The 15,893-nt window shown below is 49.0% G+C and overlaps 1 protein-coding gene across 2 annotated transcripts in view; it reads right to left on the bottom strand.

Annotated features, from left to right (window-relative positions):
- Window positions 1-10,839: 10,839 nt before the first annotated feature.
- FCHSD2 (FCH and double SH3 domains 2) overlaps window positions 10,840-15,893 on the bottom strand; it is a 123,403-nt gene continuing 118,349 nt past the window's right edge. For both annotated transcript variants that reach the window (XM_048294390.1, XM_048294392.1), the window contains 4 exons: window positions 15,428-15,648; window positions 14,388-14,517; window positions 14,160-14,242; window positions 10,840-13,124 (listed from right to left, as the gene is read on the bottom strand). In XM_048294390.1, coding sequence (XP_048150347.1) covers window positions 13,041-13,124; window positions 14,160-14,242; window positions 14,388-14,517; window positions 15,428-15,648 — 518 coding nt within the window. In that variant the 3' untranslated portion in view covers window positions 10,840-13,040. The remainder of the gene's footprint in view (window positions 13,125-14,159; window positions 14,243-14,387; window positions 14,518-15,427; window positions 15,649-15,893) is intronic.

The raw sequence follows: 15,893 nt of genomic DNA, 5'->3' as shown, positions 1-15,893 counted from the left end.
GGCTCGCCGCTTTCACGTGGGCGCACAGCGGGGCCCGATGGGAGATGTAGTCTTTGCCACGTGGCCATGTTGGGGAGGGCCGAGCCCTGTGGATGCCCTAAACCAGCGCTAAATGGGCTCTAAATTCCGTGGAAACGGACACGAGAGTCAGCAGTGTGTACAGTAAAACACACAAATGATAATTCACCCCGGGCTTATACCTAGAAACCTGCTCTGCTGCCCAGTCGTTGCTGTCAGAGGATGCTCTGCTTAACAAGAAACACAGCATGGCTTGGTTGGGAAGTGACCTTAAAGCTCATCCCGTTCCACCCCCTGCCATAGGCAGCAGGGACACCTTCCACCATCCCAGGCTGCTCCAAGCCACTGGCCTTGGACACTTCCAGGGATCCAGGCACAGCCACAGCTGCTCTGGGCACCCTGTGCCAGGGCCTCCCCACCCTCCCAGGGAACAATTCCTTCCCAATATCCCATCTAGCCCTGCCCTCTGTCAGTGGGAAGCTATTCTCCCCCTTGTTCTGTCACAACACTATTTTTTTAATGGTTTAGGGATTGTAGGGGATTACAAAAATAATAACGATAATGGGTACAGCTGACGCACAGCCTCTAGGAAGCGGAGATTTAAACTGCATTTTATCATGGATGTTATTGTGGTTTGCAGCTGGACGCGATGATCTCAAGGCCTTTTCCAACCTAAATGATCCTGTGAAAAAGCCCACAGTGCTCCTGACTACAACCACAGCACCAACAGCAGCAGGACCGGTAAAGCACCGGGATCCCCACCCAACCCCCGGAGGATCCCGCTCTGCTCTTTTCCAGGGAAAAGCCTGGTTTGCCACTAGATGTCAGTGCAGACGGTTTCCAGAGCGGGAAAAGCCTCTTCCCGGGGGTTCATTTATCCAGAATTTGAGGGATGGCCGAGCATCTCACGGTGCACTTGGCAGAGACAGGTGGCGGTGGCGGTGAGGAATTGCGTCCCCTCCTGTCACCAGACACCTTTGTCTCTCTCTGCTGTGCCCAGCCATCCTGCCCGTCCCTCAGCCAGCTCCCTCTGCTCTCCCTTAGCCTAGGATTCTCTTTCCCACGCGGAACAGCAGGCTTCAGAGAAGCGTCCAGCAGCTGGGGATGTCTCTGTACAGAAATTTGAGCCCTATCAACCAGGGTCTCAAATAATTTTTCAGGAAAGACCCTCCCAAGCTGCACAAACCCCATTCTGCTGTTTTCCAACGTGGGACCACCATACTTTCAGAGCACGAAATATCTGCCCAAGATCATCTTTTTTTTAGGCTGAGCTTACCCAGGAGGGGCTCACCCAGTGTATTCCTGAATCACACACAGACAGGGAAAGGCACAGCACGAGCAAAAAGCCTGACCCTGATGCGTGTCCCCTTTTCCATGCCCTATTAAGGACAAACTATGTGTTGTGTCAGCATTTCAGGTCAGCACCGAGGGCTGGAGCCAGGCACAAAGCAGGGGCCTGGGTGGTGTTTGGCACCAAGGGAATGTCCCCTGTCCCCCCAGACATGGCCTGGCTAAGCCAGCAGGGTCTGAACCGTGGCCTTCACAGCTGGGGCCATTTCAGTCCCTTCCCCAAATAGCAATGTGGGATTCCTCCCTCAGCTCCAGCTGCAGCCCAAACCAGCCCTGGGTGATGCTCCCAGGTGCTGGGAATGGATTCTGGGCTTGCTGGAGATGTCCCTGCTCACTGCAGGAGGGTTGGATTAGACGACCTTTAAAGGTCCCTTCCAACAGAGCCATTCCGTGGTTCTGTGAATTCATCTCTGCTCCATCCCTGCTGAAATGGAGGCTGGCAACATTCCAAAACAGCTGTGACATGCCTGCACCCCTCTGCAGAGACCTCAGGTGTGGTCCAGCAGGTCCCAGTGGCTTCCCAGTCCAAGCAGTGGCTTGGATCTGCAGCAGGCCTGGGATTATCCATAAATCCCATGACAGACCCTCATGTTTCTGGGTCCCCACCCTCGGGGACTGCACCTCTGCTGTTCCCCATTTCCCACTTTTTTGTGGAGCCACAGGCATAGGAGCTCCCTTTGTCCCCAAAGGACATCCAGGGGGATGGAGAAAACTTCGGGGTTGCTGCAGCAAAAGCAAAAGGTTCCTGACTGACCTCCTGGCTCCCTCCCTCCTTCTCTGGGAGCACCAGGCAGTCCCCTGGGATGAAGTGGGGTGTTCAGGAATGTGCCAGTGATGCCAGCTCTGCTGCAGAACCCGACCTCACTCCACTGCCCAGGAGCTGGGATTAGCGTCCATAGGCTGCCACACAGATGGAGCCACCGGCTCTGGCTCCAGCCATGGCCCTCCCTGGCTCCGGGCACAGGACAGGCACCCCTCACATCCCACCTGCCCCCAGCCGGCACTAAACCCTGGGCTGCAGCCCCTGCTCTGGCAGCAGCGCTGGGATCTCCTCCTGGGCCGTGCAGCCACAGGCAGGAGCCAAAGCAGGGCTGCAGGGGAAGGATGTCAGCCCGGCTGCAGCATTCGGCAGCAGAGGAACCCCCGCGCCCGCGGGGACGGCCCCGGCAGGTGCCAGGGGTGACGCCAGCTTCCCTCGCTGTGGGGGATGCGGCTCGGAGCAGGTTTGGGAATCGGGAGCTGTCCTGCCCCCCCCCAGCTCCATTCACTGCCCAGACAGCAACATGGTTTATGGCAGCTGAAGGCCATTGCACGGGCTCAATTAATCCAGTATCCCAGCGTTTTCTCCCCGGGAAGCTGGCTCCTGTTCAGAGCAGGCAGGAGGGGCTGGCAGCCCTTTGCAGGGAAGAGGCCAGGACAGCCAGCAGCTTTCCCAGCTTGCAGGCACACTGGATTTTGGGATACCTCCTGCTTTCTGTGGGTCATGACAAAAGGTGGCATTGCGAGCGAGTGTCCTGCCTGGGAAAGTCCCTGATTGCCATTGCTGCTCCCAAAATAAGGGAGATCTGCAGGCACCAGGGACTGTGCTGGCTCTGCAAAGGAAGGATCAGGGAACAGCCTTGGGGGCATCAAAAATACAAACTGGTACAGGCAGAAGCACAGGGTCTGCCCATTCCTGCTGGGGTCCCTCCAGCTCGGACACCTGCAGGATTTGGGGTGACACGCTGGGTTCCCACTCATGCCAGGCCCCATCACCTCTCTGGATGTGCCTGAGGAATTCAGGCATCTCCCTGGCTGGAGCCTGTTCCTTATGATTTCCCTCTGGGCAAACACAAGCCATGGTGCTCCAGGGGGATTGGGACAGCCCCATCCCAACCTACATCCCACCACCTTTTAGCGCAGGAACCAGCAGCCAAGGACAGAAAACCTCCCAAATCACCTTCCCTAAAACCATCAGAGGCACTGCAGAGCTACTGAATTTTCCCAGGGAGTAGCTGTGGAAAATGAAACCCAGGGTGGAGATGGACAAGATGAGATAGTTTGCATTAAATGAATGGAGATGGGTCCTGGAAGGTAATTCAGCAGAGATAGGATGAACTGCAAGCAGCAGTTGTAAAGCATTTGTAAAGTCTGACTCAGACAGGAATTTTACTGCAGGAGAGGCAGTATTAGAGTTTACTGCTGCAGCTGGAGCAGCTGCTACTGCCCAAGCTATATAACCCCCTCACTGAGTTACTCACCGCTCCCTGGAAATCTTCCTGGGAAACGTGTTCTGCCTTCCCACATGGAGCAGCCCCTCAGAGCAGGGAGAGATGGAGGGAACAGGGCTGGGAGGAGCAGGGGTCAGGGCCACATTTACAGGCCTTCTGTAAACATTTCACACCCAGGAGGATTTACTGGTTCTGGCAAGAACACGGGGAATAAGTCCAGCAAACCTTCCGGCAGTATGGGAAGGTGGCGGGATCCTGCAGGACAGGGATGGAAGAGGGCACCGTGTTTCCAGGCAGAGACAGCTCTCAGCTGCCCCAGTCCCATCCCCTTCCCTGCAGCTGGAAGAGCAGGATTGAAATGGGAGCAGCACCAGCTCAGCTCCAGGCTAAGGACGAATAACTGCTCCGGAAAGGTGTGTGTGACCCTCCAGGAGAACTCACACCTCTGAGGACACGCTAAAGCTTGAAAATCAACACCCCTCAATTGCCAAATGGGTAAAACAGAAGCTGTGCACCAGAAGTCCTCTGGATTTAATCCAGGAATTGCAGCACTCAGCAAAGTGTCAGTGAAGCACAGAGCCTGACCCAGCAGCCAACTCGATTGTAATCCCAGCCTGTTACCTCCAGTACATCCCATAAGTCGTTGGCAGTGTTTTAGTGGCTGTTCCCAAACAGCTCCATCACTCCGACACTTTCCTTTGGGCACCTGCCCCGCTAAACAAGATTTTGCTTTGCTGCCTGGATTCACTTTAAGGACTTCAAGCAGACTAGTAAATAATTTATACTTCCTTTAGAAACAGGAAATGGAATAAGGATGCTCGGTGTGCTGTTTAGCTGGGAATCCCTGGGCTTGTTACTATTTAATGAACCGAGCAGCTGCTGGGAGAGGTCATTCCAGCAGCTCACACCTGGCCCCGCGGCTCTGGGTGAGGGATGTAAATTGAAACTTTAATGGGCATTTCCAGGAGAGCAGTTTGCCCTGGCACTGTCACCCAAGACCCAGCAGCTTCAGCAAGTGATTCTTAATCAGTTTCCAAGCCCCAGGAAATAGGCTGAGGGCAGGAGGGGCTGGTTTGCCCCAGCACCACATTTTGTGATGATTTACAGCTGCACTGAGATAAGGCTGGTGACAAAGGCCATTCGTGGTGGAACTGCCGATGTGACACACGAGGATGGGCCTGGAAGGACAGGACAAGGGGGAATGGCTTCCCACTGCCAGAGAAATCCATGGAGCCATCCATGTGAGAGGACGACACCCTCAAACAGTTGCAGAGCACTGGAGGCAGTAAAGCTAAAAGGACTTGCTGAGGCTGCAGCAGGAGCCAGCAGGGCTCAGGTCCCAAATCCCAGACCCTCAGTCTCAGAGCTCCCAGGATTCCAGCTCCCCGTTTGGACAAGGGGAAGCAGAGCTGCTCTGCCAAGCTGTTCCCAGGCGCTGCAGCAGCAGGGAGGGAGGTGCTGGTCCAGGAGCAGCCTGGCAATACCCAGCTCCGTGCTTTCCCTGCTTTCCCGTGTCTCCTCTCCACCCCGGAGACACAGGCAGGGAGCAGCAGTGATAAACTGGCTGTTGGTCCAAGCACAAGGTTATTTTCTAGGACATTAAGCAGAACCCTCGGATGCCAGCTTGCAGGAGAGCCACGAAGAGTGACAAGACACCTGACCAGAATGCAAAAGCAGACCTGCAAACTTAACACCTTTCCCCCGCCCCCCCTCCCCTTCTCTGTTAAAAATAGCTTTAGAGGGGGAGCTCAAAGCAGTGTGAGGGGCAGCTAGCTTTAGAAAATGAGCAGTTTCAGCAGAAATATCCAGTGACCACCACCCAGAGAGCTCTGATTTTTGGTATCTCAGCCATACACATCTCAAATTAAACATTCAAACTGCAATGCAGCCCAATTGTTTGGCAGGGGCTAATAAAAACCTGAAAATCTTTACCCAGCCTGCTTTTCTGCAGGAATAATACCACTAACATCCCAGAATTATCTCCATCTACGCCTGGCTAGGACTCCAAATCAATAAATTGTCTCCTCTCCCTCAGATTAGCTCGGTCAGGTAATTTTGAAAGCAGCAGCAGCAGTTCCCCACTGATAGGCAGAGCAGCTCTGCCAGCTGAATTAGCACAGGATCCCTCGTTATCCCTGAGCAATCCCACTCCAACAGTGTCCTTGGGGAATAATTTGCACTGACCTCAACAATACTTTGTGGCAGTCCAGGAATCAGGAGTGCTGTGTTTATTATTACCCACAGTTATAGAATTTAATACTTGGATTAATATTTGAAATTAAATTTCTGTTTGGAAAAAAGAAAAAACAGAAAAAAATAACCCCCCCACCTGTTTCTCTGGCAAAAAAAGAAAAAAAACCAAGCCCACCCTTTTTAGAATAACATTACATTTTGGTTTTCCCTCCTGCCACTTTCTTTCCTGGCTCAGCCTCAGCTCCGATGTCCCAAGCACCCCAGGAGCGCTCAGATCCTTTCACAGAAATTCCTGGGAAGTCCAAGCACTCACTGCTTCCAAAGCCTTTCCTGCAAAGCTCTGCCCAAAGGAGCATCCTGTCACTGGCATCCTGTCACTGGCTTTGTCACCTCCCCCTATCACTGATGTTCTCAGAACCACACAAGTCCTTCAGCCACAGTTCCCTCTCTGTCCCTTCTCTTGATGCCACACAAAGCAGCCCTTCCTCCTTTTTAAGGAGCACCAATGATTTCTGCCATCAAATTACCAAGAAAATTGCCAATTCTCTTTTAAACCCCCCAGCAAAACCTGCAGCAGGAGACCCTGGGACCATGAACAATGTGACGGATCAGAGCTAGCTCCTCAGAAACCAAGATGTTCTTATGAAGGAAGATGTGGGATTAATACCAGAATATCCTTTTTTTTTTTTAAATCCTGTAAACCTTATTTTTAAACCATCAGCTTCTCATGTCTCTTCATGCAGGTTTACTCCAGGAGTTAATCCAGGGTTGCTGCTGTTTTCCAGACAGTGCCCTCCCTCCATCCCTTCCCTCTGCTAAGCAAGGAGGCCCCAGTCTTAGAGAAATTAATTAGTGCAGTAATTTGCACGGGACACAGAGGAGAAGCCGAATTTGTCCCACTCCACAGGATCCAGCTGAATAAAAAAGACAAATAGCTGTGCTGTGGGATTTAAAAAAGCTGCTGTCAGCATTCCCAATGCAACCAGACCTGGAAATTCATTCGTCTTTCACTAAACAATGGCAAAAGGAGAAGCAATTACAGTAGACAAAACTAATTACAGCAGAGCTGAAGCACAGCTCACAGCGCTCACTCTTCAATCTGCATTCAAAAAGAAAAATCCAACCCCAAAACCACTCCATCAAAAGAAGGTGAAAATCTGGGAGTGCAATAAAAGCAATTTTGAAATAGAAGGGGCACTTCAGCATGGCACAGATTGCTCTTTGTACGGGGAAACCTTCAGGTGATGCTGGCAGTGCTTGGCAAACAGGACACAGGGGTTGGGAGGATTTGTCCAGGGGTGATGCTGGAGTGGGGGCAAGAAATGAGCTCCCAGCTCCTTCTCCATGGGGCCCATTCCACGTTCACCTCGCAGCCCCGTGAGTTTTGGGGGGATGTGTTTAGCTGCCGAAGAACTGGAGCACGGTGTTAATAATGCCAAGGCCTGGGGTTAGATCCCCAAGAGCTGCACTCCATGAGCCTTGGGGGTCCCTTCCAACTCAGAATATCCTGGGATCCTTGTGGAGCTCAACTTGCACACTCGTGGCTGAACAGCTTCTCCTTCCATAATGAAGACAAAGCACTCCAAAGGCAAGTTCATCCCTGTTTCCCGATCCTCACAGCCAGCCCTGCCTGATCCAGAACGCTCCAGGGGATATTCACATCTTTGGGTGAAATGATCTAAGAGAATCCAAAGCCTTCTGTGAAGCCCATTTAATCCCTGGCCATGCTCCAGGCTGGCAAGGGGCAGTGACAGGTTCTGTGAGAGGCAATTCCTGATCCCCAGAGCTGGATGTCCCTCCAAGCCTGGCTCCTGCTCGCTTTGGATACCAGCTGTGAAATCCAGCAGACAGCAAATGGAATTTTGAAAAAAGTGGCAGAAGAACCGCTGCTTAACACACTCGAGACAGACTGGAAAATGGATTTCAGGGAGAAAACTTGAAGTGGGAAGAGCAGGAGGAATGGGATTGGGCTGCGGATGCATGTGGCAGACACCACCTCAGGCCTCACTCCCTGGGGATGTGGGCCAGACTCCGGGGATTTGAAAGCCTCCACAAGCCATTTCCAACACACATACGTGCCACTGGCTACAGCACATGCTTTATTCCAAAGGATTTCTGGGAGCAGACACAAGGCCATGGCAGAATGCTGGTTTTTTCCATGGATCCTTAAGGAGGTACAGTCTGAAGCCTGGATCCTGGAACCCCATTCCTGAGTCTCCGTGGCCACTGCACAGCACCCAGCCCAACACTGTTTAGCACAGCAGTTCCCCAGAGAATCATTCAGGAAAATCCTTTCAGATCATGGAGTCCAGTAACTCCCCCAGCATTGCCAGGGCCACCACTGATCTGTGCCCCCAAGTGCCACATCCAAAGGGCTTTAAATCCCTCCAGGTACTGGGACTCACCAGTGCTCTGGGCAGCCATGCCAATGCGTGACCACCCGTTCAGCAAAGGTTTTTTCCCTGATATCCACCCTAAGCCTCCCTTGGCACAACTTGAGGCCGTTTCCTCGTGTCCTCTGGTTCTGTTCTAGGATTCTCTACATTTTCAGCCCGGAGAGAAAAAGGCTGGGGAGAACTCTTTGATGTGCAGCAATGCTGGAAGGGAGGATGCCAAGAGGATGGAGCCAGGCTCTCCCCAGCAGTGCCAGGATCTGAGGAGATGCACAGGTACCTGTCAGACCCACTCTCCCCCTCCTCCCTGTGCTGCTCCCGCAAGCAGAGGGGTTTCCCACCTCTCCATTCTGGTATCACTGCAGTGCTTTCTTTCCTTTTCTGGCTGAAATGACCTGCAATGCAGAGGCGCACTTGCTGCACTGATCCTGCTGCCAGATCCGTAATCCTCAATCCCCCTGGGGAATGCCTGGAGTAGGAAACCACTTGGCATGGCAAGCACGTCAGCGTTTTCCTGGCTGCATTTTTTATTGTCTCTTTGCTGCATCCCTGACTTCAGTTAAGTTTTCTTCCCTTTCATCCCTCACTTTCTGCAGCCTCCCCCTGTGCCGTGCACTGAGGTCTCAATATCCCTGAGCTCCCCCCTCTTGGAGACACCTGTCCAGGTGCAGGGGGACAGCACATTTACTCCCATCCATCCCATGATTTTCATGCAGGGCAACAGATCTGCAAATGGAAAAAATCTGGGGAGACAGAACTCTTCCCTTTACAGAGGCATCCCCTCCTTCCTGGGAGGCTCTGAAGGCTGACTGAGGTAGATTCCCTGCTAATCCTGCCCCTGCTGTGCTGGGATTTACAAGGTATTAATTATAGGGACCTTGCTGGAAGAGCAAGCAGGGAAACAGTGCAAGCTGCAGAGCAGCCAGGCTTCCAAGAAGCAGAAGATGCTTTATATAGAGAAGATGGTGCAGTTTTTGTTTTCTTTTTTAATTACTATCAGCAGTGAGAGACATTTGTGCTGTATGGGAAAGAGAACTCGCCCACTTGCTTTGGTTCCTTTTAATATTTCCATAAAACAAACAAAAAGAAACCCTGGCACAATTTGTAGTGAACATCACATCGTTCACCCCATCTCTTCTATCCTCCTACCCATCTGAGTCCTATTATTCTTTTTGAAAATCACTGAATCCCAGACTGGTTTGGAATGGAAGAGATCTTAGATCACCTCTCCCACCCCCTGCCATGGGCAGGGACACCTTCCACTGTCCCAGGCTGCTCCCAGCCCCAATGTCCAGCCTGGCCTTGGACACTGCCAGGGATCCAGGGGCAGCCACAGCTGCTCTGGGCACCCTGTGCCAGGGCTGCCCACCCTCCCAGGGAACAATTCCTTCCGAATACCCAATCCATACCTACATTCTTTCAGTTTAAAGCCAAAATCTGGGAACCAAAGCAATCAGAGGAAACCTCGGCTCGAACAGATCCTGCTGCCAACTTCCAGGGAGCCACATTTCACCCTCTGCACTGGGTAAGTTCCCCAGACTCCTTCTCTTAACCATCCCAGGCAGGAAATAGAGCCCTGGAGCCTTTGTGGTTCCTTAGCACCTCTTTTTACCTCTAAGTGGTCGCTGTGTGCTGCTCACACCGTGCTCATCTCTCACTGGCAGGAAGGCACTTCAGGGAGAAGAGGTTTTCACGGAAGTCAGTCAGTGGCAAGAATGATGGGATCACAGCACAGCTGCTGCTGGCTCTGTTTTGGGAAGGAGGAAAACTAAAGGCATGAAGGGGGTCTGTTAAAAATGGAAGAAAGGAAAAGTGGCTCCGCTGGTGGATTTGAGGATTAAAATAGTTTTTAAGTCGTAGTGGTGGTGAAAAGGACCCCAAGTAACAAGCAAGAAATGAAAAGAAAAGGACAAAGCTGTCAGAGCAGCAAGGCAGGACAATAATTCTTAGAGGAGCACCGTGAATCCATATAAAAAGCAGGTAAGAAGGAATTTCTCAAAGGAAGAGGCTGCAGGAGCTCAGGGGGAAAAAAGTGAAGGCCTGTGCAACAGCTCTGTGGGAGGAGCGGAAGCCTGAAGATCCACCCCAACCCCACGGTAAAGTCCTGTGTTCCATGAGGGAAAGAGAGTCTTCAAAACCAGGGAGCACATGGAAATGATGAATCATTTGGCACCTTCCACCTGTAGGAAAGTGGGATTAGCCCAGCAAGGAGATGGTCCCTGGTGGGCAGCTTCTGAGTGCAGGAAGAAAATCCAACGTGGAAACGCAGCTCACAGAGGGATCCCAGAGCTGGAGAGGCTTGGGATGCAGTGGGAATACTCCTGGCACAATTAGGCAAATCGAGCCTATTAAAGGACAATCACTCTGAAGGGTTGTTATCAATCACTCCCCTCGCTTTCTTTAGGCAATTATCCTAATTGCATCAGGGCTATTAAGCAATTATTTTGATAACTGGAGCTTTGTTGCTGGCTCTTCATTTTTGGCAACGTTTTGTCCCTGTATAAATGCCCCCTCTGAAAGATGTTTAAAGCTGATTTTAAGGATGTGCTTTTCCCGAAGCACAAGATTCAAATTTCCGTGTAAAAGCACAAAACCCCTCTCAAGAAAACGCTGATTTTTATCCCTGGGTTTTCCCTCAACCCCTCCACCCCCCAAATCTCCCAGGGCACCAGGGATTTAGTTCCACTTTTTTATTATTCAACTTTTTATACATAATAAATACAAACTTTTTACAGCCAATATAAAGAAAGCATTTGCACTGATGCTTTCAGGGTGTACTGAGCTGTACACGATGCGACGGCCGATACATGCCCTGTATGAAGAAATCATAAGTAAAAAGGAGGCATCTTTTTACAACTTTTCTTCCTTTTTTTGCCTTTTTTTTTTTTGCTTTTTTTTCCACTTTTGTTTTTTAAATAAAATTAGCAGCTCTTACAGAAAATATTTTAAAATACAACTAAAGAGACTTTTAAATAAAAATTTTCTGGATTTTTGAAAGTCCGAGTGTGAAGGACACAGAAAAACTGGCCAAAGGAATTGAACATGAACATTATGGCAAAAACTTGGTTTTCTTCTGCGTTGTGAAGATCTCAAAAGATTTGCGAACAGTTAAATCTTTTTTTTTTTTTAAACTTTTCTTTTTAAACTTAAGAATAAGTTTGATAAACACATAAAAAGACCTCAAACAGATCAACAGGACAAGAGGTGCAAAAGAAGGAATAAAATGGAAAACACTTCATTGGACAGTCACTGATTCCACAACTGATCCATGAATCGTTGTCCTCAGACAGCCCCACTCTTGGTTAAGGATCCCACTGGGAAAGGAGACTGGCAAGCACTGGATGTCTCAGAGACCCAGCCTGGGTTGGGACTTACAAGTATGTGCAAAGTTTATGATAAAATCTTGTTAGATGAGTTGTTGGGTTTTTGTTGTAAATGCAGCCTCAAAAAATAGCCCTTGTTAGTAAACTAAAGGTAGAAAACTTACTGGCTTTGAAAAAAAACCATGAAGACACAAGAGAATCCACAAACAGCTCCAAATCCGACCTCAGGATGCCTTTGATCCGAAGTTTTCATCTGATGGAGAATGCTGACAATATTTTAGTCAGTACCCAAAGAAAAACCTGTTTTCATCCAGTTTTTCCCTCTCCTCCAACCATTCCGCTCCACCTTCAACCTCAGAATATTCTTTGCCCTTTTCTGTCAAAAAGCCAAAATCCAAGCTCCCTTTACAGAGCTCTCTGAGGGAAATGTGAAACTCTTTTCCTCCCAGTTTCTTTCCTGAGAGGAACTGGACACATCTCGGGCACGAAGGTGGTGTGAAGGCAGAACCCGGAGCTGCTCCTGGCTCCCTGGCTTTGGCTGGTTACTGGGACTGGGGTGGGAAAAGGCTACAGGACCATCCAATGCAACAACTAAATGCATGTAAATACTCTAAATGGAACTGCTAACTCTAGAACTCAGGTGGTTTGATGACAAAGATACACTGCTAATGTTGGATAATAAAGTACACGGCAATAACTGGGATAAGAGTGACCCAAATGCTTTAAAAAAATAAAACAAACCCAACAAAAAAAACCAAAATCCCCAAAATCTGCTAAGGAAAAAAAAAAAAAGAAAAAGCAGCTCAATTTCCAGATCTATACAAAATCTCACTTGCTGTTTTGCTTGTCTACCTGTTGGTTTCTGCTTTGGAAGAAGATGTTGCTGCTGGTTCAGCACCTCCATGTTAGATCCTCTATGAGTAAATGCACTGAGTAAACACAAAAATCCAAGGCAGAATGTTCATCTGTGAACCACTGACGAGGGGAGCACCCATGGAATGAACACTTCTGCTTCTCTGGGAGATCATTTCCCATTTCTTCCTTTCTGCAGGGGGATTCAAGAGGAGCCAGCCTCTCCTTTAGACTTCTTTTTCCATTCCCTTTTTCATTCATCTGATGAATACCTGATCAGGCAGGTGATGCTACTGGAAGGATCCACAATCTTTAACACATTCCTATGGCAACAGTAATATACTGTACTAATGCACAGGAGCAAAGGATGCTAAGACTAAGCTGCATGAACAAGGCTCTTTCTTTGTCTCCACATAAAAATGGAGCATCTTCTGCCAAGAAAAAAAGCCAATCTTGGCCTGTCTTGGTTTGTGCTACGAGAGGAAGAATGATGTAGAGAAATCCAAACAAACAGACAAAAAACAAAAGGCACAAAATATTCATAACTGTGGGAAGGAATCCGCCGGGTCACTGCCACATAAAATCCTCCCTACCACTCGCTCTAGTCCAAGTCTTCATCATGCAAAGGTGCCTAAAAACGAGATCGACCAAAAGCTGTGTTTGGCCTTGATTGTAGCACTACTAATTAGCCAGTCCCCTCGTTACACCAGAGTGATTTCCACGTCCTCGATCTTCTCCGCGGGCCGGCGGTGGTGCTGTGTCGGGGGGGGTGGAGCTGCTCGCACCTGCAACAGCCAGAACCAGCCTGTGACTACCACGAAATGGCCAAATTCCATCAGAAACCCCTCACATTTCCTGCACAGACCTCCAGGCTCACCCCTGCAGATGGTGCAAACAAGCAGGTTGTGTATCCAGCGGGATTCAGCTCCAGGGCTCCCCAGCTGAGCCATCAGGGATTTTCCTTGTGGCCTGTCACAGATTGTCTCCAGGGTGCAATACCACATCTATTCTGCCTGCGTCCAGGGATAAGCCAGGATGCAAAGCTGGGAAAGACTCATCGCATGCTGAATCTGATGATGCTTTTGCCTGGAACTTCTGTGCAGTGGGAACTACCAGAACATTTGGCTGCATCTGACTCACTGGTATTTCATCAATCACCAACCTCAACAATACACACCCAAAATCTGATGTTGTTTTCACACTCTGCCACATCAGTCAAGTTATTCTTGTTCCTGACAGAGATCACCTTTAGTGCCTTTAGAAGGGTTTTTAGGACACCATTTCAGAATACACCAGACTTGCTACGGAAAACATGAACTGTGGAGCAATCCTGCACCAAACTGCCCAATACTACTGGAATATTCAGAATGTATTTTTTGAACATCCCAAATTGCTCTTTTTCTGCAAGCTCATTCACTAAGAAGGCCAGGAAAAGACAAATGTTATATTTTAGTATGACTTGGTTTAGGGCTTTGGAACCCCCCAAAACTTGATTTCAAAGTTAATTGTAGGAGATGGATTTTGTCAAGTTCTAAGTGATTAAATTCTTCCTTTCCTTTTCTAGCAAAACTCCTTTTTCTAGGCAGCAAAGACAACACAAAATCCTCATCATTAAGAATCGTGAATCCAAACCCCTCAAACCAAAGGGGCTGGAAATAAATATAATCCCAAATGTGCAGGACACTGCTGGAAAGCAGGAACTGTATAAACCATAGGACTAACCTCTTCTGGCATTTACTCCCCACCTCTTTTTCAGCTCTGTTTAGGGGCTGTTACCCCTTGAACATCAACAAAAACCAGAGGATTTGCTGGTCACTTACAGGCCGCAGTTTGCCATAGGAACTTTCCGGAGGAATTCGTGGAGGTTGGGAGAATCCGGTGGACTCGGAACCAAAGCTGTTTTCTGAGGGAATAAGCAACACCCCATCACAAAGAAGGCCCTCAGTATTGCTGAATTTATGTTGCAAAAATGCTCTTTTCCTCTTTTTTGGCCCCTCTGAAAGGCTTCTAAATGAAGCCTTTACCCGAAATGTTTACAAGTTTCTCACCATTTGTCGATGGAGATCTGGGGAAAAACTGGGATCCTCTTTTATCCGGGCTGGGATAGGGACTGGTGGGAGGCTGGTCATACAGAGGCAGTGGTGGCAGGGAGTTGTTGGCCTTTGGAGTTGGGGATACCTGTGCCAAAACCAGGGAGAGGCTGCGGCAAATCCTCCTCAGCGTGTTTGACACACCCACACCCCCCCCACCAGTTTTCCAACCCATCCCTACTCCAGCAAGTTCCCTCCACAGCTGGCAGGAAAGTTTGGGAAGCAAAGTCAAGGCATCCAACAGGGATGCAATTTTTTTAAATCTTAGGTTGCCACTGAGCAGAAATTTTCAGCCTCTCCCAGGTAACTCAGAGAGGCTCTTTGCAGGTTATTTGAAACAAACAGCTCGTTTGGCCGAGCTGGGTTCACACAAAAGTGTTGGGACCAGGAGCTTTATCCCTACCCAAATGCACTTAAATGTTCATTTTCACGGTCTTCTTAAATCAAGGAATAATGAAAAATTCCTTTGTAGAAAACATGGAAGTGCAGTTTCTAGCCCCAATCTCCACATGGGAATGTGTCTGATTTTCTAATACGATAGAAGTATTACAGAACTACGCTGTAGAAATTAGGACATTTATGCAAAAGTTACTGTAATCCAAAACTTGGCAGTATCCTGCCCCTCAAAAATGAGAGGATCCAGAAGAGATTTAAGTATGAAAACATTAAATTAGGGCTGAAAGAGCCTGTAATTCTCTTTTTGCCAGGTTGTGTCTGACATCTCAGTCTCTCATAAATTAATGACAGGAAGTAAACTGTGAGTCTTCTCCTTTGATTCATTTCTACCCAAATACCTGCCTTCATTCACAAATCTGTTCTATCTGCAAAAATACATCCGTTGATAATTACTAGGCTGGGTAAGAAACTCAAATGCAAGCACTGAGGACTTGGCTGGGTTTTTTTTCCTTAAACTGGTTCTGATTTTTTTTCCCCTGAAGAAGTGACAGATCTTTGCAAACTGCCCAAATAATAAACCAAGCCAACACCTCTTTCCATACCTGGGTATCCCCAATCTTCTGAGTCTCTCCATTCTCCGAGGCCGTGAGCTCTTCGACCAACACCGAGGGGAAGACCCCGACGCGGCCGTTGAACTCTCCTTCCCAAAAGCCATCGTCATCCTGGTTTTCCTTGTTCAGGATGCGGATGATGGCTCCCTCCGGGAAGGACAGCTCGTCATCCGTCTGCCCCTCGTAATCATAAAGTGCTTTCACAAAACAGACTGCAAAATGGAAAAGGAAAAACCCAATGAGCCAAGACAAAAATGTCAAGGATACACAAAGTTTTATAGCTGGAGCTGGTGATTTTGAAGTTCTTGTCAAGATTCTGTTATTGCTGAGCCAGATTATTTTGGTTTGCCTTAATTTTAATCTCAGCTGTACGAGCTAAGGAGGTGAATTACGCAGATTTGACATGAGAGAGGTAATTACTGAGCTAATTACTGAGAATGGTTGTGCTCAGATACAG

The sequence above is a fragment of the Corvus hawaiiensis genome, chromosome 2 (genome assembly GCF_020740725.1).
Source record: "Corvus hawaiiensis isolate bCorHaw1 chromosome 2, bCorHaw1.pri.cur, whole genome shotgun sequence".
NCBI classification, from domain to species: Eukaryota; Metazoa; Chordata; class Aves; order Passeriformes; family Corvidae; genus Corvus; species Corvus hawaiiensis.
Note: the sequence above shows the minus strand (reverse complement) of the source record. Positions and strands in the feature narration are given on the sequence as shown.